The sequence below is a fragment of the Gadus chalcogrammus genome, chromosome 13 (genome assembly GCF_026213295.1).
Source record: "Gadus chalcogrammus isolate NIFS_2021 chromosome 13, NIFS_Gcha_1.0, whole genome shotgun sequence".
NCBI classification, from domain to species: Eukaryota; Metazoa; Chordata; class Actinopteri; order Gadiformes; family Gadidae; genus Gadus; species Gadus chalcogrammus.
This window is the reverse complement of record NC_079424.1, coordinates 21,311,185-21,336,215: the sequence shown is the minus strand read 5'-3', so window position 1 is coordinate 21,336,215 and position 25,031 is coordinate 21,311,185. Positions and strand designations below refer to the sequence as shown.

Genomic DNA, 25,031 nt, shown 5'->3' with positions numbered 1-25,031 from the left:
TGAAGTCAATGGCCACGGTGAAATTGAGTTGCGTCCTGTTGAGAAACAGAAAGTATGAGCATCATTCACACAAACAGTGTGTGTTTCTACGAGGGGGGCCATGCCCGGCTGGAACCACTCACCCTCCTCGGATGAAATCCACAAAGGTGTATTCTGACTCCACTTTGAAAGACAGCAAGGTCACCTTCACGTGAGAAGGCGATAAACAAAGAGAGCTTTAGATCTAGTCCAGTGAATATTAGGATTTACATATTATTGTCTTTGACGGTTTCTCAAATCACTTCCACAAGTAGAAACTCTATTTTCTTCGATCAATGATCTGGTTTTCCATCTTCATATCTCCATACAGGGGATTTAATCTCAAATCATGGTATCGTATAGACAGATATGAGGTGCTGTGCCTCATTACAATCTGCCGTCTCTGAGTGAAACCTCAGTGTTTTTCTCAAAAGCTTACCGTCCCTGAGTTCACGTATTTCTTCTTCTTCCCTTTCTTCTTTGGATTCAGAACCTTGGGGCGTAAACAGGGAAATGAGAGCAAGCTAATCGAGAGCATTGAGAGGAACTTCAACCATCACATGGTTTATACTCAGGGGTGACGAACAAATCAAGACTCTCACATGGAGCCCCACAGCATTACTTTATACAGACCAAAACTAACTGAATAAAACAATTGGACTAATTGAAGTTACCTCGTACACGTTGAACTGGCTCTGACCCCTTGACAGCTCTCGGTAGCTGGTGGTGAACTCCCCGATGAAGTCATGGCTGAACCAGAGGAACGCACAAACAATTAGAGGGAGAGAGTGAGAGAACTAAACATTTAAAGAAGAGCAATAAATACAGTAAAACACTCCTGCAGCTCCACTATGGCTTCAAATGCTGCTTTTGTCCGGAAGTGGAAAATCCTTATTTTATCATCATTAAATCCTGCTCTTGAGAGGATATGTTTATTCTCACACCTGCTTCCAACCAGTAGCTCCAAAACAAGCTCTATCTCTCTACAAGTTAGTTTGTCTGTCTCTCTGTCCGTCCGTCCGTCTTTTTATATGTCTGTCCATCTGTCTGTCTATCAGTCTATCCACATGTCTGTCCATCTGTCTGTCTGTCTGTCCAAATGACTGTCTGCATAACTGTCTGCATGTACATCTGTCTGTCTGTATGTCTGCCCGTCTGTTGATCTCCCAGCAGGATGACGTGAGATGAAATTTAATGTAATATATGTAATGCTGGCATTATAAAAGTAATGCGGGTATGTCCCTCTGAGAGAAACAGAGAGACAGAGAGACACAGAGACACAGAGAGACAGAGAGACAGACAGAGGTTGGGGAGGGCTAGAGAGTATAAATGCGCCAGTAAGCCAACAGTGATATAAAAAGGCAATAGAAGAGATGAAATATGATGAGATAACACAGGAAGGAGGCATGGGTAAGCCAGGTGTTGATAGAACCACTGGAGCACTTCCAATAAGAAAGGCTGGGGGTAGAGGCAATAGAAAACTCATAAAGTCTGTCCTCATGACAACACATCCTCCTCATCTGGAGGTGGGCTGATGAATCATCACTTTACCCACACAAACACAGCATGGCGGTACGCTACCTTCCATCTCTGTCCCAATCAAACACGTCCACCTTCACGGTCCTAGAGAGAGAGAGAGAGAGAGAGAGAGAGAGAGAGAGAGAGAGAGAGAGAGAGAGAGAGAGAGAGAGAGAGAGAGAGAGAGAGAGAGAGAGAGAGAGGGAGAGAGGGAGAAAGAGAGAGAGAGAGAGAGAGAGAGAGAGAGAGAGCGAGAGAGAGAGAGAGAGAGAGAGAGAGAGAGAGAGAGAGAGAGAGAGTGAGGGCGAGAGAGAGAGAAAAAAAAAGAAAGAAAGGAAGAGAGAGAGAGCGAGAGACAGAGAGAGAGAGAGTGAGAGACAGCGAGAGAGTGAGAGCGAGAGACAGAGAGAGAGAGAGCGAGAGAGAGGGAGAGCAAGAGAGAGAACAAGAACAAGAGAGAGAGAGAGAGAGAGACAGAAAACGTGTTGAGAAGGGTTCAAAGAGTGAGAATAGAGCAGTGCATGGAGCTGTTTGATACTCAGCGACGAGCCTCCACAGATTTACATAAAAACATAACGCCCCAATGTGACCCATTCGTCTGCCGTGTCGCTCCGGAGACGTGTAATATCCGTGTTGTTTGGATCCTCCCGCCTGCGTCCGGCACGGCTCCGTTCTCCATTTGAACGGAGGTACAACAGGGGAGCGTGAAGAGTGTTCCTGGACGTGTGGCTCCCTGTGTGCGGCTTCCATGTTGGTCCCAATAACACCAGCGCTGGCCAGAGGCGCTCGCAGCACGGCCGACTGCTGGCATTATTCTAACCACCAAGGGCCTGCCTGGGCAGCCACAATGGCCGCCACCGAGGGGAGGTCAAGGTGTATCTTCAGTCCAGGACGTTATCTCCCTCTTTATCCCCATAATAAATGAGCCCTCGCATAGCGATAAAAACCTATTATCATGTACCTACATTAAAAGTACAAGTTTTTCTAAATGTTGGTCATCAATGAGGTTGTAAAGTAGTAACTTCGGGCACATCTGTCAAAATATATGTTTTTTTACGATCTTTATTCATTCTTTGCGTTGGGTTCTCCGACTCTCTGGTACTTCAGCAACAAGTAAAGACTGATAGTGGGGGTTATCTTGGCAATGGTGGAGAGGGAATTGGGGGAAAGGAACTTTGGCTTTGACTCTCTGAAGTCCAGATTGAAACGCGACATGGAGGAGTACGACAAGAGGTCGCATACGACAAGAGGAACAATGGAGCGTCGGAGGAAAGACATGGACCCGATATGAACTGACAGCTGTGCTGTCAACTGAAAACATATTTTTGAATGCCTCCCGAGTTTGTTGTTGCTAGTGACGTAAAGAGGTCAACCGATGGCTCTATTACCACTAGTAGAAATGGGTACAGCGCCACCTATCGTACCGGGGTACGAAATGCTTCGGCCAATGAATCGATTTTCTCACCGCCATGTATGCTCGGACAATTGCAGTTGTCCGATTGAGGAGCATAGTCGAACTATGGCTTTAATCTGATTAAGCTGTGCATGTAAACCTACTGAGTACATCTGGGCATGCGTACAGCCTATCATTAGACTAAGACTCAAGAAATAAATGTCCTCAAAGGGGCAATTTGCTGTACAGCAAAGAACACACCAACACTTCAATATCAACATGATCATCATTAGGCTTTACAACGGTACACCATAACTTTTAGAACTTAACAAACACAAACAAAGTATAAGAAATGCTGTCAAATTTTGAAGAAGTTTGTAGGGCAGGTGTCATCATTTAGAGAAACTCTTGTGGTTGATGAGAGAGGTAGCCGTGCCCTGCAGTTTGATACAGTGTTTGTTATGGTGTTTAATACAGTGTTTGATAAGGTGTTTAATATAGTGTTTGATATGGTGTTTAATAAAGTGTTTGATACGGTGTTGATATGGTGTTTGATACAATGTTTGATACGTTGTTTGATATGGTGTTTGATATGGTGTTGATACAGTGTTTTATACAGTGTTTGATATGGTGTTTTATACGGTGTTTGATATGGTGTTTAATACAGTGTTTGATATGGTGTTTAATAAAGTGTTTGATACGGTGTTGATATGGTGTTTGATACAATGTTTGATACGTTGTTTGATATGGTGTTTGATATGGTGTTGATACAGTGTTTGATACAGTGTTTGATATGGTGTTCGATACAGTGTTTGATACAGTGTTTGAAAAGGGGTTTGATACGGTGTTTGATATGGTGTTTGATATGGTGTTTGATACGGTGTTTGATACAGTGTTTGATACGGTGATTGATATGGTGTTTGATACGTTGTTTGATATGGTGTGTGATACAGTGTTTGATACCGTGTTTGATATGATGTTTGATATAGTGTTTGATATGGTGTTTACATGGGGTTTGATATGGTGTTTACATGGTGTTTGATATGATGTTTGATATGGTGTTTGATAAGGTGTTTACATGGTTTTTGATATGGTGTTTACATGGTGTTTGATATGGTGTTTGATATGGTGTTTGATAAGGTGTTTGATACAGTGTTTGATATGGTGTTTGATAAGGTGTTCGATACAGTGTTTGATAAGGTGTTCGATACAGTGTTGATACAGTGTTTGATAAGGTGTTTGATACGGTGTCTGATACGGTGTTTGATACAGTGTTTGATACGGTGTTTGATATGGTATTTGATGTGCACCTCTTGCCACATTAAAAGGATGGCATATGATATGCATGCTGTGATGGTGAACTTTGACCTGTGACCGTTGCAGCCCCTCACCGGTCGTAGTCCCCGTTGCAGAGGGCCCTCACTGGGAGGGTGAAGGACTGCCACACAGGATTCAGGTTGTTCTTGATCACCTCTGTTTTATGGCAGATGGTAAATCTGAGGAACACACACACATACACATACACACGCACACACAAACAACCTCACACACACGCACACACACATGCACACAAACGCACACACATACACACACACACACACACACACACACACACACACACACACACACACACACACACACACACACACACACACACACACACACACACACACTATAATAATTTTTTTAAAGATGATGTAAGATGAGAAAAGTTAAAGTTAAATTAAAAACCGAACATACCAAAACAATCAACTGACAGCTAAACACGTGAGATTCAGAGCGCTGGCTTTCAGTCACTGAACGGAAGTGAAAGTGACATTTGAAGGCGTTGAATATACGTACATGAATATACTTCGCAGAAAAAAGATGTTAACTGGAGTAAAACCCTGGCTGAGGCAAGAAGAGCAACAACGCAGGTTATACAGACCCATCACACACAGATACGGACCAAACACACGCAGATACGAACCAAACACACACAGATACGAACCAAACACACACAGATACTGACCAAACACACGCAGATACGGACCAAACACACACGTATACTGACCAAACACACGCAGATACGGACCAAACACACACAGATACAGACCAAACACACCACAGACCAAATACACCACAGATACAGACCAGACACACCACAGACCAAACACACCAGTTACCGACCAAACACACAACGGACCAAACATATCACATATACAGTCCTAACACACACTCTTAGCAATCTAGGACCTGCGGTAAGATCCACTAATCTATGTCCTAATAACTGATGGAGACCCGTGTGTGATTTGAACCAAAGCTGCGGAGGAATGTGCTTGAGGGGACAGCGGCTCCCGGCACACGTTTGGCTTGGCCGAGGGCCTCGACAGATGGTCCTTGTGAGTAGGAGCAGATAGTGTGTCTTCCCTTCACACACACGCATACATATGGTTACGCTGGGCAACAATTCAATATTATTGCTAATTGTCGGTGTTGGCAGTGTTGGCTTTAAAGATGCTGTTAGTGAGATATCATATTAGGATGAGATTGTCATTTTCTTCAATAATAAAATACATAACAGATATCTGTGGTATCATGTAATTTCTCCCACCAGTGACCCCAGACCATAGTGAGCCTAACGCCTCGTGCCCACTGCACCGTCAGTCAACGGACGTGGGAAGGCGTGGCTGACGGATGGGGGAGTAGTCTTTGCAGATGCATCCGTCAGCCAATCAAATCGGTTCGCCGGGTTCTTCCCGCTTCTTCCTGCTTGTTGCGAGGCAAGATAACCCGCTTTCCCGCTTTCCAGTATCGTCAGAGCCCGAGTCGCGTCACAGTGCTTACATTTGCATACACGATCTGATTGGATGACGGAACCGTCGCTGCCGAAAAAGTTGAAAATTTTTCAACTTTCTGACGGTGACGAACGCTCCAACTGAACGGACGGATCCACAATGCATTGCGCGTCCGTCCCCATTCAAAGTCAATGGGCAACGGTCAACTGACGGAGGTAGTGGGCACGGGGCGTAACCAGGTAGAAAGGACCTCATATCCACCTGATTCTATATAATATAACATAATTGATGGTCTCAGTTATTTCTTTAATAATATCTTCATGATGACGCTCCACATGTGTTCATGACAGGCACACACACTCAAGCAAACATGCAGCAAACACACTCACGTCCCGTCCTCGTTGCTGCGGTAGAACACCAGGAAGGGGTCCGACTTGCCGAAGAAGTCCTTCTTGTCCAGCTTGTTGGCACAGAGCTGCATGGTGGCGATGTCCTGGAGCAACAAGACCAGCAGTCAGTGGATCTAACCACGCATCATCTGGACATCGCTTTAAGGGGCAGAACTTGAGAGCTATTATCTGAGTGTAATTATTGAATAGCATAGCCACCTGTCAGCTGTTAGTGAGTGAAACACACTCTGGTTGACTAAGCCTGTTTCCGTATGAGTCAAGAGTTCGATTTTAAACTCTTTCGATTGGTTCGGGGAATCCATCTTGCCGGTCAATCACAGGTGTGTGAACGGCAACACTTCTCAATGACAGAGAAACGTAGAGAGGGAAGGAGCAGAGGGAGGGCACTGCTTCTTGTACTTAATTTAAAGACCTATTTATCTTCTGCCCTTTCTGCTCTTCACAAACACACAATCTGCCTTCAGCGGTTTGAATTAAAAAAAGCTGTTACTAATTCAAATAAATGAAGGAGCTCCAGAACTTACTGAAGATACAGGGCATTTTAGAATGCTTGCAGAATTGCTTTTGTGTTTGAATCTTCCTTCACACTGTTCACACAAGCACACGCATGTCGTGTGACGGTCCCTCCCAGCATTTCCCTGATCCCACAGGTCAATTACAGCTGGGGGCCCACGGATTATTCAAATGACAGGCAGCTATGAAGTGTGTGTGTGTGCGTGTGTGTATGCAAGTCTGTATGTCTGTGTGTGTGTGAGCGCTATTATATGAGAACATGATATGATATGTTTTTGCATGGCATTAAGGTTCATGTTGATCGGTATGATTGCCGTGTCAAATGAATTACTTCCTAGGCGAGAAAACAAGAGTAAAAAAAGACTGCATGAATAATTCATGGTTCAGACATTATTAACCTGCACCATCTGACAACGAGGGGGAAGATAAACAAAACTTGCGTCATAGAAAGGTTGAATGCTTCTAATTGATGTTGATAAGGCATACAATGTTGGGAAAATAGAGTAGTATAACGTTCCAGCCCTAGTCATCCTCTGTGTGTGCATGATGTGTTTGTGTCCTGTGTTGATCATATACTGTACTGCACAGTGTCCTGTGTTTATCATGGGCTGTACTGAACAGTGTCCTGTGTTGATCATATACTGTACTAAGCAGTGTCCTGTGTACTCATGTACTGTACTAAACAATGTACTGTGTACTCATGTACTATACCTTAGCATACTTTATACTGATGTACTCACCCTACAGTTACTGAGCTCCTCAGCAGAAAACACAATGCATCCACATTTCTTCCCCGGAATCCCACTGAGAGATAAAGGGAGTAGAGAGTGGAAAACAGAGCGAGGGAAGCAATGGAGTGGAGAGTTAAGATGTGTTCACCACAAGTGTAATCATTGCATAAAATCTTTTTTACAAAAACAGCGTAATCAAATCAAATCAGGAGCGGTTGGGGAAAGAGAGGACAATACATCTTGAACTAATGTCCTGCTGATGATGCAGCTGAGGTAGAAACACACCAGATGCGCTAATTCTGGGAGCTCACCTTTGCATTTTCAAAAGAAACGTTCGACATATCACGAGATCAAACTAAAAACATGGACCAAAGAACCAAACAGATGCAAGCACATGCCTAGCGTACGTCTGTACAGATACGGATGGTGTTTCGCCACCTCTCCCATTACAGCTCATTACTCCATCATTAAATTCTCCTCTGGCCCCCAGGCGACAGGGCTTCCCATCCTGGGAAACCCCCTCAGCGGAGGTGATTAAGAAAGAGACGAGATGGATTGCAGGGGCTTGTCATTGCTTGAACTTATGAACACACGTCACCCATCTTCAATCATCCCAGGGGCTGATCACAATTCAATTTCCCACATGCTAATTGCTCTCAAGGGGGATATTGAATCCTTCATCCAGTTGCTAATCCTACGCCTGTCTCGTCTCTGTGTGGAACTGGATCCTGTTGAAGCATGTGGTGTGAAATGATGGCTTTTCAGTTTGGTTTCTGTCCTCCGCCTTGGGGTGGTTCCTCACAGTAAAAGGGGCATATCTTAACTTTATGATACAGTTCGATGTGGAAATTCATACAAGGGTATGTCTGGGTAATAGGGGTGTGACGATACACTCAGCTCACGAGACGAGACAAGACACGATATTCGGTTCACGAGAACGAGACGAGACGAGACGAGATTTTAAGAAAACTACAATGACAAAATATATGACTGGACCAACAGACTTTTATTTAACAGAGTTACACATGCATTTTGAAATGTTTTATTATAACTCTTAACATTCATGAATTCGAACTAAAACTAAAATTTATAAAAGTAAAATAAATTAAATTAAATAATTCTCATTTTTTTCAAGTGCAAACAATATTATGTGCAAAACCAAATCAAAGTTCTACTCCATCAATACAGAGTGCAAATAGTGCAAACAGAGTCTGACCAAGTATGTCACTGACAACTTGGTATTGTCCGTGTCTTGTCACTCTACTGCCATTCATAATTTCCGCCGGGTACCCAAAATGCTGCCAAACAAATCATTTAAAAGTGGCGGGGGCATCTTCGACGGTAATACGGGTATTTTCCGACGTCATTCTGGCTGCCTATGGCTGCTTCCCCTGCTTCCCCTCCTTCTCCTCCTCTTCTTCTTTTCCTTCTCCTTCGTAAGGTTCTGGCAGGCTAGATGTAGCAAAGGCGCATTACTGCCCCTACGGGCCACAAATAGAAGTTTGGATAGCTCAGAAATCTCGCGAGACAGACTTTTAACGCGACGGGTAATATCGTCGAGTTTAATCTCGCGAGATCTCGTGGTACGAGATCTCGTCACACCCCTACTGGGTAATATTGAAAGGGGAGTGCAGCCACACTTAGGCCTAATTTACAGTTAGCTTGCGTGAACCTGCTATGAAATCAACGTTTCATTAATGCAATTTCACAAGTGTTGCAAACCTCGAAAATGAGTAGCCCAGCGAGAAAAGTGCATGGAGGTGCCCCTAACTACTGAGGAGTTACTGGTAAACAAACTAGGGGACTAATCTGTTTACCAGTAGGGTCCCAGGTAGTTTGGGGCCCTATCTAGTGTATTCGTTATGAATGATGAACAACAAGGGTAGGGCCCTTGTTGTTGGGGCCCTAAGTGACAGTTATTCAGTAACTACTGAGGAGTTGTAAACAGACCAGGGGACTACTGTATTCGTTACTGAGCAATGAATGATGAACGACTGGGGCCCTAACTGGGGCCCTAAGTGAGTTATTCAGTAACTACTGAGGAGTTACTGGTAGGGGGGCTCCTGAGACCCTGAGGGGCCCCGGAGGAGTGGACAAAGGGACATGTTGGTCCCAAGTCCCACCAAGGCAGGAGGTCAAAGTTAGAGGTAACCACAGACGATTAAAGATGAAGATCTTCTTCAACTCTGCAGTGGAGGTCAAGAAGGAAAGTTAAGGTGTGATGTATAGTACAATGTATGAATAGTTTTACATAAGCTGTTTTATATAACAGCACAGGTTTATTTGCTTGTTCTGCTTGGTGCTTTCATCCAAAGAAATTTTGAAGAAAGAGGCAGGTCATTGATAAAAGGTTAGACACCTTGCTCAAGGGTGCAGAGGGATGGAAAAGTAGAGATTGAGTAACAAACCTTTGGAACACTGCACACCGTGGTCATTAGAGCATCACAAGCAGCCTGTGGAGTTGAGGAAGACCTCTGTACAACGACCACACTTCTGATTGGTTGGGCATGTCATGTCACATCAGAGGAATATAAAACTGCAGTCACACACACCAACATTAGTCTAAATCCATGGACGTTTCCTCCAAGCGAGATCAATGTGAAACTCAATGATGTATCCTCGTGGCTCTAAAGACGGCGACACACCGGGCTGACGGCCCGTTTCTCGTCGGTAAATATGTCGGGCTATTAATCTGGCCGACTCAATCAACCCAAATCGAGGAAAGGTCACACCTACGCGATTACAGCCAACGCCGTACGTTCTGTGCTTGCGTGAGATGTAATGTCTCCAAAACAACAGGCGGCGCTAATCTGTATTGTGGTCCAAAAAAAAACAGGTCACGCTGCCATTACAAGTCACGTTTATCAAATTATGGATGATGTTGATACGAAGATACTGGCCTTGACAGCTCTCAAGCTTTTTCTTTTGGAAGAAGAAAGTCGTAGGCGAAATATAAGGAGAAAAGTTAGATGCACTAAGTGGGTGAAGCTATGATTACAACTGCGAGCAGGCCAAAGAACTTATCCGAATTTAGTTTATCGTTTCATAGTTTTATATTTATTTTTATTTATCGTTTTATAGTTAGACATTTATAGTTTATGTTTATCTGGTATGTGTACCATCCTCACTTCCAGGCTTCACTGATTCGCTGGTCAAGCTGCTAGCCCTCAACCAATCAGAATGGTAAAAGACTCACCGACGCCGATTTTCTGCGCGGTGTGTCGCCGCATTAAGACATCTGACACACTAACTGCAAAAATATCTCACAACGGGCAGTTGATCTGTGAGAACTTTTTTGTCCAAAGGAATGTGTAACAAAATATTAGTTTAAAGGAAATGTGAGAAACTCAAGAAAGTCAAGAAAAGACATTGTGTTTTAAATGTGTTTTGTCTTAGTTTTTCATTCCTTCCAATTCCTACCAATCCTCACCTGTCCAACACCTGTTTACAACTGGCTTAATCGTGCTTCTCTGTCCAACACCTGATTACAACTGGCTTTATAGTGCTTCTCTGCTGAATGGGAGAAGTGATTTGGACCTTCAATTGTCCCTTCTCTAATGATGTATTAATTGGTTGTTTTACAAACATATCCCTTACACAGGCAGGTTCAATGATATGTTGTGTGGGGATCTTTGATGAATCAACCATTGTTGTTCTAACCCACTACACAGATTCATGTCTGCCATTATTTAAATTCTCTAGAGCTGCAAATGCAGGCGCACAATCAGCTGAGCTATTGTGAAGGCAGATGAACGAGAATCAGTACTGCAGCCATTTCAGATGGACAGGGACAGCGGCATCATCCTGGAGGTAGAGGTGACATTTGTGACAATATGGATGCATCTCAATATTTAATGCTATGGCCTCTTGACTTTAACCGACAGAAATCGATCCTGATGCTAAGCCTGCTCCATTGTTGAAAATGCTGACAAGAAATCAAAGTCGCCCCTGTAAATATACCTTTGAAATATATATGAAAAAATACATCTCTAAAGATGTATATATATGTATATATTTATCTTTAAATACGTATCTATATATATATATATTTCAAGGGTATATTTACAGGGGCCTCTTTTTGGGATTTCTTGTCAGCATTTTCATCGATGGAGCAGGATGATGAAGTAAACAGCTGCACACTCCTACACACTCATTTGGTTCTCCAGCACAAGCATTTGTTGAGGGTTCTTTCTCCCACACACACATTACACGTTACACAACACACACACACACAAACACAAACACACCCCAACACACTCAAAAACACAGACACACGCTAAATTAGCTAGTGCAAAGCAGGCCAAAGGCTGGACAGTCAATAAGTGGGGACACACACGTATTGATACTAGCAGCTCTTGACTTCCTCTTTCATACCCCCTCCCCAGTGTGGCATCTCGGCCCCCCTAGGTGCTCACAGGTCAAAGGTTTGGGCCACCAGCGCCCGAAAGCTGTTCCACAACCAAGCTGTTCAGAACAAGTGGCCGTTCTGTGGAGGTCCAACTCCCACCCATACCCATGACCAATGTTTCTGCTTGTGTGTGGTGGCTGTGTGTGTTTACACCTCCATACACATTCATCACATAACGCTCATGGTGTTGCTATGTGTGTTAGAGTGAATACTATGTATTTATTCATCTTGCTGTGTGTGTGCTAGGGTGAATACTATGTATTTATTAATGTTGCTGTGCGTTAAGGTGAATACTATGAATTTATTTATACATTGTTTGGTGTTCCCCTGCACTCAATATGTCAAGGACATTGGTTCATAATAACCACGTACCCCCTACTGGGAGATGTAATGGGAGGTGTACTCCCTTTTCCAGTGAGAGTCCATACACTGAATAATGTAAAGATGGTACACAAAGGCATTTACATGCCTTTACGGTTCATCATTTATTATTTGTGAACTCTTAGGTAGTCCCCAAAAGAAAGATTGCATAGCAAGAGCCGCAGGCAGCATGATCATGTGATCCACTATTGGATTGAGCATGATCATGTAATCCACTATCAGAATGGTGCTTTTGTTTTGGGTAAAATACAGTAAAGGGTCCTGAGCTCAGGGAAGCTTAGACTATATCCTTTGGTTCAGCCATAGGGGGTGAGTTCAGAATGCTTGATTCAGCTTGTTGCACTCCAGGATGCAACAGTCACATTGGGGCCACTGCCCTACTGATACTGACTAACTGTTTGTTCAGAATCAAATAAGCTGTGTAGCCATGAACACCTGCTGTGAAGCTGTAGATTAAGGTAAGAATGTCTTGCAGTTCCTCCAGTGGCATCTAGGGGTCCCTGGTAGGGCTGTCACTTTTTCCAAAAATGAAATTCGAACGAATTTCGAATGTCCATAATTAATTCGAATACATTCGACCCCCCCCCCCCCCCCCCCCCATAGAACTATTAAAAAAAATAAAAAAATAAAAAACACGACAACAACTGTTGTCGTGTTTCTTTTTATTTCTTGTGGAAATCACGTATACCTACTGAATTCATAACAGCACAGGATAAAAACACATCTTTGATAACACATTTGTAAACACAACGAGAGGAAGCTCCGACACACAAGTGCGGCTGTCTTTTACGCATTATTAACAATAACTGCTCGTAGCGCGATATGCGGAGCGCATGTCGTCCATGGCACACACAGCCTATATAAACGAACAATCTGTGAGGCCGACCTCCAACACGGCATGCTGCTCTTTTTATTCCTTACGGAAAGAAAATTACAAGTAGTCTCGCAGCTCTCCGTTACCGCTGCAGCTGCTTCTGTCAGCCGTGCTGTATAAGTCCCCAAACAGGCTGCCCATCGCGCCCAGCGCAGCAGCGGACTTTTCTCCCTGTCGTGTGCGATCAGTGTCGGTCTCCGTTTCAATGAGCTCGTGTGAGAGGCTTTCAGTCACGAGATGTTTCTGTGCAGGGGAAAGGTGGACTAACCGGTAGAAGCGGGGATCCAGGAGGGCCGCTTTATTGAGGAAAAGCCACTCGCCGCTCTCTTCTTTATAGCGCATTTTTACAGTTCGAATGGAGAATTACACTTCGAATTCGAACTTTTCACCCCACCTTCGAACGAATATTCGAACTTCGAATAAAAAGTGACAGCCCTAGTCCCTGGTGGGTGGCTGTGTCATGCCAAATTTGTACCGGCTGCCAAATTTGTACCGGGCGCGTCATCCATACGTATCCATTCCAAACTTGTCTGGCAACAGATGATCGCGTCGTCCAAAGACGAAATAACATAATACAGTTAACGGATCGCTAGATAACACTTGTTTTTACTTTATATTTGTATTGTATTTAATTGTTTAATCAAATTTAGCTAGTAAACTGAGTGTTTAAAGTGGGTTTCAAAAAACATTCGCGCTCATGTTGCCAAAGACGAAATAACATAATACAGAAAACGGATCGCTAGATAACACTTGTTTTTACTTTATATTTGTATTGTATTTAATTGTTCAATCAAATTTAGCAAGTAAACTGAGTGTTTAAAGCAGGTCAAGGACGAAATAGCACAATACAGATAACGTATCGCTAGATAGAAGGTTCGCGAATGTCCGTGAACCTTTCACGTCGTTCGACGCGATCGTCCGTTGCCAGGCAACGGACGACGCGATCATCTGTTGCCAGGCAGGTTTGGAATGGATTACGTATGGATGACGCGCCCGGTACAAATTTGGCAGCCGGTAGAATTTTGGCATGACACCTGCAGTCACCAGCAAACGCACTGTCAACATGAAGAAATGGGATTTCATTCTCAGAAAACAAAGGCAATCATGTTCTTCCCATTTGCTTAGGATCTCAGGGGCTAGCTAATCTCCATATTAAGTATTTTAAGTATTTTTGCTTGACAGTTTTGTTTGATTAAAAAGTTATAAAGGATTGGATATCTATGAGTTTTCGCTGAAGACCACTGTCAAGCAGGCATTTAAGTCCCGCCCTCAATGAGTCCCATGGGGACCCTATCCACCGCCGACTGCCCACCATGGACATATTATAGAATGGAAACCAGATTCCAAAATGGCGCCCATTCATTCCTATGTAAACTACTCAATGGTGCAGGGCAACATCAAGGAGAGATTTGCTTCCGCAACTTAGTTCATGACGTACCGGATGCAGAAATATTCTTGTTTTTTAGCATTGTTAGCATTGTAGCATCATAAGCGAGAGGTCTGAGCGATCGCAGTCGCATTGTTTACCGACCATGGAAGTATAAGTTAACTTCCTAAATATGAAAGATTGCTCCATATAACATATAATACCAACAACATAGAAAATGTATGTAGGCCTAAAAAACAATACAGTTCAATGTTATTGCTTAAGAAACAGATTCCATACTATTTACGAAAAATGCTATCATTACTTTATCTACAAATAAATGGTTACATATCGATCAGCAACGAGGTTGGAGTAGCCTACCCACATAAATATTTGTAGTAGGCCTACACCAAAATTGTTAACTGTCATAGCTATACAAGCAAATTAATACAAATTAATTAAATACTAACACAACTGAAATGTTTATTATGCTATTAATAATATTTTAAATATGATAACTTAATGCACCCGTTGTTTGTCTTTGGATCTTTTGAATAAATGGATCAATAAATGGTGTATCGCAATGATTGTAAGCAGGGGAACGTGAGAGTCATTGAGCAGCAGCTGAACCAGTCTAAAAATCCCTTATCACGAATCACACTTTTAGTGATAAAAAGGACATTAGCTCCTCTTTTATCCCTGCCTCCATCCTCCCTCCTCCGTCTTTACCCAATTTATCACCCTCACCTCTGACGAGGTCAACAGAGTAATAACATCTAACCATGCCACCACCTGCCCCCTTGACGCTATCCCCTCCTCTCTCCTCCAGGATGTCTCAAGCGACATCCTGCCATTTCTCACCTCACTTATCAACTCCTCCCTCACCTCAGGCATTGTTCCAGTGTCTTTCAAGACTGCCAGAATAAAGCCTCTCCTCAAAAACCAACTCTTAATACCACCGACATCCAGAACTACAGACCGGTATCTCTTTTTTCATTCCTCTCTAAAACACTTTAACGTGCCATTGCTAAACAACTGTCCTCCTATCTCTCATCTAACAACCTGCTTGACCCTCACCAGTCAGGCTTCAAGAAGGCACACTCCACTGAGACGGCTCTCCTCGCGGTGACTGAGTCCCTCCGTGCTGCCAGAGCCTCGTCCCTCTCATCGGTTCTCATTCTCCTCGACCTGTCCGCAGCATTTGACACGGTGAACCACCAGATCCTCCTTGCCCCTCTTGCTGAACTTGGCATTGCTGAATCTGCTCTTTCCTGGTTCACATCCTACCTGATGAACCGCACCTATCAAGTAACATGGAATGGCTCCTTGGCCAAACCTTGCACGCTTGAAACTGGTGTCCCTCAAGGCTCTGTACCGGGGCCTCTTCTGTTCTCCCTCTATACCAGATCTCTGGGCTCTATAATTACATCACACGGCTTTTCCTATCACTGCTATGCTGACGACACTCTCTTCCCCTCATCTGATAATGCCCTGATTGCAACACGCATATCTATGTCTGGCGGACGTCAGCACCTGGACAACTGCCCATCACCTGAGGCTTAACCTCAACAAAACCGAGCTCCTCCTAATCCCAGGGAAAGATAGCCCACACATGGGGCCCTATCTTGCATCCGGCGCAAGTGACTTAGTCAGTGGCGCATGTGTCGTTGCTAGTTTACAACTGGCGCAGAGCGTTCTTTTCCCACCAGCGCCACTCGCCGGTAAATTAGGGATTGATCATGCGCCCCAAGGGGCGGTTCGGCGGAAGGAGGAGGCGTGTTCTTGCGCAAACGGTATTTTGCGGTCTCTGAATACCATTGCGCTACTGACCAGGAAATACCTGGTTTAAAGTCAGTGGCGCGTTGTTCAGATGCTATTTTAAGGGCGCATGCATACATGCGCATGCGATGCATACGGATTGCTTGTGCACCTCGCGCATACACTTTGCTTCTCTCATCTACCTAGCCGCACATTCTTGGTAAATTATTTGGGAAAGAACAGCTGATGCAGCGGTAATAAGTTGTACTTTTAAATCAATGCATCTGCAAACACCGTACAGCAAACCCATATTTTCTTGACACAGACATCGTGTGCCTATTTGATCGTGAAAAACATTGTTTTACCGCGAGTGATTGTTAAAAAGAATGAATGATTGCGGGCACGCGTGTGTGCTCTGTTTAAACACACGCAAACTAAACACTCTCATCATCATCTCATCTTCGTCCGTTTATCCGGGGTCGGGTCGCGGGGGGAGCAGCTCAAGCAGGGGGCCCCAGACTTCCCTTTCCCGGGCCACATTGACCAGCTCTGACGGGGGGATCCCGAGGCGTTCCCAGGCCAGTGTTGAGATATAATCTCTCCACCTAGTCCTGGGTCTTCCCCGAGGTCTCCTCCCCATGGACGTGCCTGAAACACCTCCCAAGGAAGGCGCCCAGTGGGCATCGTTACCAGATGCCCGAACCACCTCAGCTGACTCTTTTCTAAGTAAAGGAGCAGCGGCTCTAATCCGAGTTCCTCACGGATGGCTGAGCTTCTCACCCTATCCCTAAGGGAGACGCCAGCCACCCTTCTGAGAAAACTAATCTCGGCCGCTTGTACCCGCGATCTCGTCCTTTCGGTCATCACCCAACCCTCATGACCATAGGTGAGGATAGGAACGAAGATCGACCGGTAGATCGAGAGCTTTGCCTTGCGGCTCAGCTCTCTTTTCGGTGTGGTGTGGAAAAGCGAACGCTATACCGCCCCCGCTGCTCCGATTCTCCGGCCAATCTCACGCTCCATAGTTCCCTCACTCGCGAACAAGACCCCGAGGTACTTGAACTCCTTCACTTGGGCAAAGTAAACACGTAACGCATAATACAATCAATGGCAATGTATATTACCGCGGGGACACATGCATATTAGGATAGCATACAATACTCATAAGAAACAATGTTTATAATGTATTGCGTATATCATTAAATAGAACCACAGTTACCGCATATCATATGTTAGGCTATCATACGTTTTCTTTGCCGAAATTTATTTGAGGACTCAGTATTTCTGAAGTTGTGGAAGAAAACCCCTTATTCCACATGTGAATTAGGCCATATTATTTGGCGATAAACTGAGCCATTTGCAGTTTGAAATTCATCTCATTCATCTGTCTCATCGGAGACTGCAGACGCGCTGTCAAAATATCAACTCGTCCGATTCAAATGCGCTCATGGCTCTTAAAGGGGATGGGAGCTGGCACTCTCATTGGTTTGTTGCACGTTACGCCCAAACCACACCTACGGGTAATTAGGCTGCTTCAGACCAACCCTTTTGACACTTGCGCCGCGGCTCAAGCGGGTATTGTTCCAAACTTAACCTGCGCAAAACCTGCTCCGACCAGGTTTGATTCAGAGCATATGTTTCTATAGTAACTAACATACCGTGTTCATTTTGGAACGGAAAACCTAGGGTTACCGCAAACCCTGGGTTAACTTACCCGGTTATGTTATAAAACCGGCTTTGTGGAATACCCCTCAGCACATGTTGTGTTTGGTCTACGGGTGATAATAACAATAGATCAAATGCGGGGGAAATTTTGAATGCAGCAGGCACAAATATTGTGAACAGGTGCTGTGACTAATGATTTCATATTGCAGGCTATAGTTTCAAGAAAGGCATCTGAAGTGAGCTTGTTCAATTCAGGTCCAATTTAAAGAGCCTGGTTCCATCCATAAAAAATCCATACATGAAATGGTCATCTTGATCTATCACAGGATCTGTTCCAGCAGAAGCTGGTGTTGATGTGCTAAGGTCCTGATCTCCTCAGACACACCTGGCTAGGTTCCCAGCTTCTAGCTTACGCCACTGTGGCATGATAAGGACTTGTCATTGTTTTATTTGGGAACAATAATGATCCTTAAAAACCATAGTTGTGTCGATAGGCTTGTCTCATAGGAATTTAGAACAATATTGAAATGCCAGAGTTACTAAAAATATAAATATGGGTGTGGTCCAATTCATTTCAGTACAGCAGAAATTTTGAGCATTTTCATTCAAGAGGACACCAGTGAAATACTGTATTCATTTTACATTATATTATTATAGCAAGGGGACATTGGCCTGTTGATTCTCAGGCAATGTGCGCTGAAGAGTGAACCCACGCTTTATGGGGATGAGCCTTGGTGATAGAACATACAAATGCAATAGGAGTATGTCAGCAATATAATATAGGATAATATATAAACAATGGTGTGAATTGAGTAAATGAACCACTTTGTTTCTTTGTCAAAGTGCCCAAGACTTTGCTGACATAGGGCCCTATTTTAACGGTCTGAAACGCAAGTGGGAAGCGCAAAGCGCAAGTAGCTTTGTGGGCGGTTCTACGGCGCTATCGCTATTTTACAGGCGGATAAATGACGCTTGCGCCGCGGCGCAAGTGTCAAAAGGGTTGGTCTTAAGCAGCCTAATTACCCGTAGGTGTGGTTTGGGCGTAACGTGCAACAAACCAATGAGAGTGCCAGCTCCCATCCCCTTTAAGAGCCATGAGCGCATTTGAATCGGAAGAGTTGATATTTTGAAAGCGTCTGCAGTCTCCGAGAATTTCATACTGCAAATGGCTTAGTTTATTGCCAAATAATATGGCCTAATTCACACATGGAATATACTGAGTCCTCAAATAAATTTCGGCAAAGAAAACGTATGATAGGCTATAACATATGATATGCGGTAACTGTGGTTCTATTTAATGATATACGCAATACATTATAAACATTGTTTCTTATCAGTATTGTATGCTATCCTAATATGCATGTGTCCCCGCGGTAATAGACATTGCCATTGATTGTATTATGCGTTACGTGTTTAGTTTGCCCAAGTGAAGGAGTTCAAGTACCTCGGGGTCTTGTTCGCGAGTGAGGGAACTATGGAGCGTGAGATTGGCCGGAGAATCGGAGCAGCGGGGGCGGTATTGCGTTCGCTTTACCGTTGTTACGAAAAGAGAGCTGAGCCGCAAGGCAAAGCTCTCGATCTACCGGTCCATCTTCGTTCCTATCCTCACCTATGGTCATGAGGGTTGGGTGATGACCGAAAGGACTAGATAGGGATAGGGTGAGAAGCTCAGCCATCCGTGAGGAACTCGGATTAGAGCCGCTGCTCCTTTACTTAGAAAGGAGTCAGCTGAGGTGGTTCGGGCATCTGGTAAGGATAAGAAATACCATGCAAATTAAATTTAAATGAAGTGAAATTTCGAGGTTGGAAACTGGGCGCCTTACAGAGCACACACGCGCGCCCGCATTCATTCATTCTTTTTAACACTCACTCGCGGTAAAACAATGTTTTTCACGATCAAATAGGCCTACTCATCAATCCTAAAAGTTATGGGCATGTAGGCCTACACGATGTCTGTGTCAAGAAAATATGTGTTTGCTGTACGGTGTTTGCAGATGCATTGATTTAAAAGTACAACTTATTACCGCTGCATCAGCTGTTCTTTCCCAAATAATTTACCAAGAATGTGCGGCTAGGTAGATGAGAGAAGCAAATTGTATCCGCGAGGTGCACAAGCAATCCGTATGCATCGCATGCGCATGTATGCATGCGCCCTTAAAATAGCGTCTGAACAACGCGCCACTGACTTTAAACCAGGTATTTCCTGGTCAGTAGCGCAATGGTATTCAGAGACGGCAAAATACCGTTTGCGCCAGAACACACCTCCTCCTTCCGCCGAACCGCCCCTTGCGGCGCATGATCAATCCCTAATTTACCGGCGAGTGGCGCTGGTGGGAAAAGAACGCTTTGCGCCAGTTGTAAACTAGCAACGACACATGCGCCAGTGACTAAGTCACTTGCGCCGGATGCAAGATAGGGCCCATAAAGTTCTTTAATAATACAGAAAATATCAGTGCGAAAGAGTCATACATAAACAGGCTTCCACTCATCTGTCAGACTGTGTATCATTTTGTTGATTGTTATGGAGACAACTGACATGATAATGTGTAGAAAAACCTCTTGAGGACCTTGACATTCAAGGTTTTGAATGTCAATGTCAAATTGTATACCTGAGAATTATTAGACAAAGTATTCATTCTGGTACCTGGTTCTTGTCTCTCGCTAGCCAAAGTATTAATTTTGTTACCTGGTTCTTGTATACCGCTAGCCAAAGTATTCATTCTGTTACCTGGTTCTTGTCTCCCGCTAGTCAAATTATTCATTCTGTTATCTCGTTATTGTCTCCCGCTAGCCAAAGTATTCATTCTGTTACCTCGTTATTGTCTCCCTCTAGCCAAAGTATTCATTCTGTTACCTCTTTTGCTTTTGGCTCCTCGGGTCGTGAATATAGCATGAACGAACAGCATAATATATCCATCTTGTGGAATCAATGCATCAAATGCTATTGTTTTGGTTTGTGCGATGTGCACTCATGCTAAGTGCTCTTAGAATTGGCTCTTCAAGTCAACTTTAATTGTAAAGCCTCTGGTCACAGTTACAGTCTCAAAGGGCTTCCCCGGCCACGTTGTAATTAAGTAGTGCCCTTAATTATTAAGAAACAACTCTATGGAACGAATGGTAAGGAGTGCAATCATTTCAACAAGGGTCAGACATAATGGTAGTATTACAAGTGGAAGAGTTGAAGCAAAATAATGAAGGTCATTCTGACAAATGATATTCGTAACAGAGATTTTGGTGAAGCCAGGCCAGGCGGCTACAAGAGTTTATTCACAAAGAGCACTATGTGCCTTTAACTCCCAATGTTCCGTCCTTTTAGTTCAGTTTTTTGGGTTCAACCGGCTCCAAACCTGACAATGAGGTCTTCTATTTCTACCTTCACAGAACTGGGGACATGTAGGGCCGGAGAACAACAAACACATTTGTGCATGTACATAGCTTATCTGTATTCATATATACGTAAACATAATAACAAATAATTAAGGCATGTGCATGTGTGTTTCTGTTACAACGGCGCATGTGACATCTAGGCCAGGACACAATCAAGACAGGCATTTCCTGGTTCTATGTGGCATCTTTCTGTTTCTCCCTCCCACTCCCCTCTCACTCCCTCCCCTTCTCGGCCTCTCGCTTTCGCACCAGCCAGGGATTGGGATGACAGGGCAACGGGTGGACTGGAGCAACGCATTCAATTACCCAGCAGCACAGGCTGCTCCCCAGAGACCTACAGCCTCAGAGGGGAGGCTGGGGGGAGGATGTGGCAGAATGAAAAACACAATTTTCGAACCACAGGTTTTACAGAATTCAGCCAACAATAAACGCTTTGCAAGAGTTACTTCTAAACCAAATTCATAGTCACAGGCGTGAACTGGGCAAGCCGTGAAAATTGCAGATGAAGTAATAACGGCCCCCAGGGAGGCAGGGTTCCCTTGATGATGAGTCGCAATGCGCCTATCTCCCATGTTTAAGGTCCAGGGGCAGAGTGTGCTGCCCGCCCAGCTACAGCAACACTGAGGGAACGGCCACCTCCGAAGCCATGGTCCTGCTCTTGGGGGACTGTAAAACTCTGCTCTAGATAAACTTGGAGCTTCTGCTCAGTGTGGATAACATCACACATTCTGTCTGGTTATAGACGCTTTGGGTCATGGGGATTATTATGGCCTGAAATAGAAGATGGTTGCAATGGGAGTTTACGATGACATCTCTGTCACTGACATGGCTGGTCTCAGAGGACCAGCTCTAAATGGATCACCGTTCTGGAGCCGTTGTGAGCGGCCACACTGGCCAAAGACATCGCTAGCAGATCTGTGAGATCTGCCAAGGCCAGACCTCACACACATGCACATACACACACGCCGTATCAATATTGATACGCACGCAACGGCATGCATGCGTGTATGTAAGAAATTGAGAGAGAGAGAGAAGAAGAGAATGAGAAGAGAAAAAGAGAGAAGAGAGAGAGATTCCATTATCTGGCTGAGCTTGTTGTTAATGAGATAATGCATGTATGTTGGTCTTTCAGAGGAAAGGAGGTCAATTTATAATGTATGTTTCTTACTTGTTAGCTTCACACTCTCTCTCTTGTGAAATGTGATGGGAGATGTAATAGGAGATGAGAGGGGAACTTTTAATTAAGGGCAGAGCTTTATGGGTCGTTGTCCTTACACTGATATGTAATATGATTATCTAAGAGTTTTGGAGTGTAATGCAACACAGCCAACTTTCCGCTGAGCGGAAAGTTGGCTGTGTTTTCTTGTTTGATGCAAATGATTCCTACAAACGAATAATACAACGGCACAACCATAGCACATTCTCAGATTCAATACAAAGGAAATTGCAACGGTCAAATCGGATTCTTAAAGATAAAGGTAAAAGATATGCGCCATTCATTCAGACGCCGGTAAAATAGTGAGACCTTCACAAAGCACTCTCTAACCAAAGGCCAAACCACTAAACTATTTCCATTGAACTACTTGTGGAGGAGCTGTTGGGAATCCCATGAGGATCAATCATCAATCGCTCGTGGCGTCACTGATCTGATATGATGAGCGCGGATGTCTTCCTGCAGACGCGGCTGCAGGAAGATTTCCTTAGACGGAAATATCGGCAATACGAAGCAGCAGCAGCCCATCTAGGTCAGGACTCGAGAAGCCTCTCTTAATAATACAGAGACCAAGCACAAGCAGGCGTCAAGTAGGTGCTTTAGAAAAAAGAAAAGAAAAAAAAAGAAACCAAAAGAAAAAAACTGAAATGTGGTGTGAAGATTCATCCATGTTCATCAGTGTCGGAAAACACTGCAGCGTCTCCTAGAGACACGGAAGAAAGGTAGCAGATTAATCAACAAAATACTTTTAAAGGAGTCACAGCTTTGCTTCGGTGTGCGAGAAAACGAGGAGGCTGCTTTGAAATGTAGCAGCGTTTTTTATTAGGATCCGATAGGCTCGCAGTCGCAGCTTAAGTCACTTCTTAATTGTAGTCTATAGTCACCTTGTGTCGCCACAGCTGAATAAATAACGATGGAGCGTATGAATAAATAGGGTTTAGACTGAGAGGAGAATGACTGGATGTGGGGAGAGATGAAGAGCAAAAGAAGAGCAGATGAAGAGCAGATGAAGAGCAGAAGAAGAGGAGATGAAGAGCAGATGAAGAGCAGATGCAGAGGAGAAGCAGAGGTCTCCAGAGGAATCCTGACCTTGTTTTTCTGGTGCCATGCCACAGGATATGGAGTTTTGGATACAAGGCTTGACGTATTTGGAATCTAATAACAAACAGCAGTCATGAAGTTAGTAAGGGACAGTTCTCTGGTGTCTGTGGCAGCAGGAGCCCTACAATAACAAGGTTCAGCGGACAGGGGGGTCCAGGGACTTTTCACTACGACTATTAATTTGGTTTACTTTTGTTTCTTCGTCACTGGAAGTTGGAACATCTGACTGTAACTTGTTCATGAATAACAGATTGTAAGGGACATATTTTAGGAAGTGTTTGGAATGTTTCCACCAGCACTTCAATGTGGCCGTCAGTCTTGAACAATGGCAAACTATATCTATTGATGTTAGTATTGGGTCTGTGTGCCAATTAGACAGGAACTATGAGAGAGAGAGAGAGAGAGAGAGAGAGAGAGAGAGAGAGAGAGAGAGAGAGAGAGAGAGAGAGATGTATAAATGGTGAAGATATATATATATATATATATATATATATATATATATATCATAATATCGCCATATCGTTTTTTAGCACTTTTGTTCTAAAACTATCGGTGTGTGCATGTGTGAGTGTGTGTGTGGTGTTGTGTGTGTTTTGGTGTTGGGGTGTGTGTTTGTGTGTGTGTGTGTTAATGTACAAATGTGTGTGTGTGTGTGTGTGTGTGTGTGTGTGTGTGTGTGTGTGTGTGTGTGTGTGTGTGTGTGTGTGTGTGTGTGTGTGTGTGTGTGTGTGTGTGTGTGTGTGGAGTGGACAGAGACAGGTGAAGGGCAGGCAGCAAACAGGTGGGCCGCCTTGCTGCAGCGGTCTGTGGTCAGCAGGGCCAGAAGCTGGAGCTTTGATGAAAGGATTTTCGCTGATAGTCATAATGTCTAGCCCTGCTTTGGCATTACCTATGTATTTATTTGATCATACAATGAGTCTAGATCATTTATAAAGACATTTTGCAATCTCACTTCTGACCGTTGAAAATTATGCAGTATGATATATCTGGATAGGTACGATTTGTAAATGAAAAAGGATACTTTTACTGCAAAAAGCCTTTATCTTATGGAAAATGTGTGTGTGTGTATGGGGGGGGGGGGGGGCTTTGGTAAACATGTGGAGGTGCATGTAGGTCAACTCAATGTCTCCTTCTCTAGGCTTATTAACACACACACACACACACACACACACACACACACACACACACACACACACACACACACACACACACACACACACACACACACAGCTAATATGACTGAATATTGCGAGTCCATCAAGCACAGCGACAGCTCCCTTCCTCTCTGTGTGTGTGCTGTCCTCAGGTTGGATCTGTTTGTGTCTCTCTGCTCCTCTTGGGAGAATAGTAAATTATGGATGCATGGAAATAAACAGGAAGCAGCGGGGAGCCAACCTTTTGTGGGCACTCAAACCACCGCAGCCTGGCGGAGAAAGAAAAGATTCTTCTTTCACTGGATGTAAGGTTACATAACGTGCATTACAGCCCCGTTCTATACCAGTAACTTCTAACCTTTAG

The 25,031-nt window shown here is 44.1% G+C and overlaps 1 protein-coding gene across 1 annotated transcript in view; it reads right to left on the bottom strand.

The window, feature by feature from the left end:
* Positions 1–331: 331 nt before the first annotated feature.
* Positions 332–25,031, bottom strand: part of LOC130402107 (copine-8-like) — a 71,555-nt gene continuing 46,855 nt past the window's right edge. Inside the window, exons 7-12 of the mRNA XM_056606215.1 lie at positions 7,370–7,433; positions 6,096–6,199; positions 4,321–4,425; positions 1,600–1,641; positions 693–768; positions 332–511 (exon numbers count right to left, since the gene is read on the bottom strand). Coding sequence (XP_056462190.1) covers positions 446–511; positions 693–768; positions 1,600–1,641; positions 4,321–4,425; positions 6,096–6,199; positions 7,370–7,433 — 457 coding nt within the window. The 3' untranslated portion in view covers positions 332–445. The remainder of the gene's footprint in view (positions 512–692; positions 769–1,599; positions 1,642–4,320; positions 4,426–6,095; positions 6,200–7,369; positions 7,434–25,031) is intronic.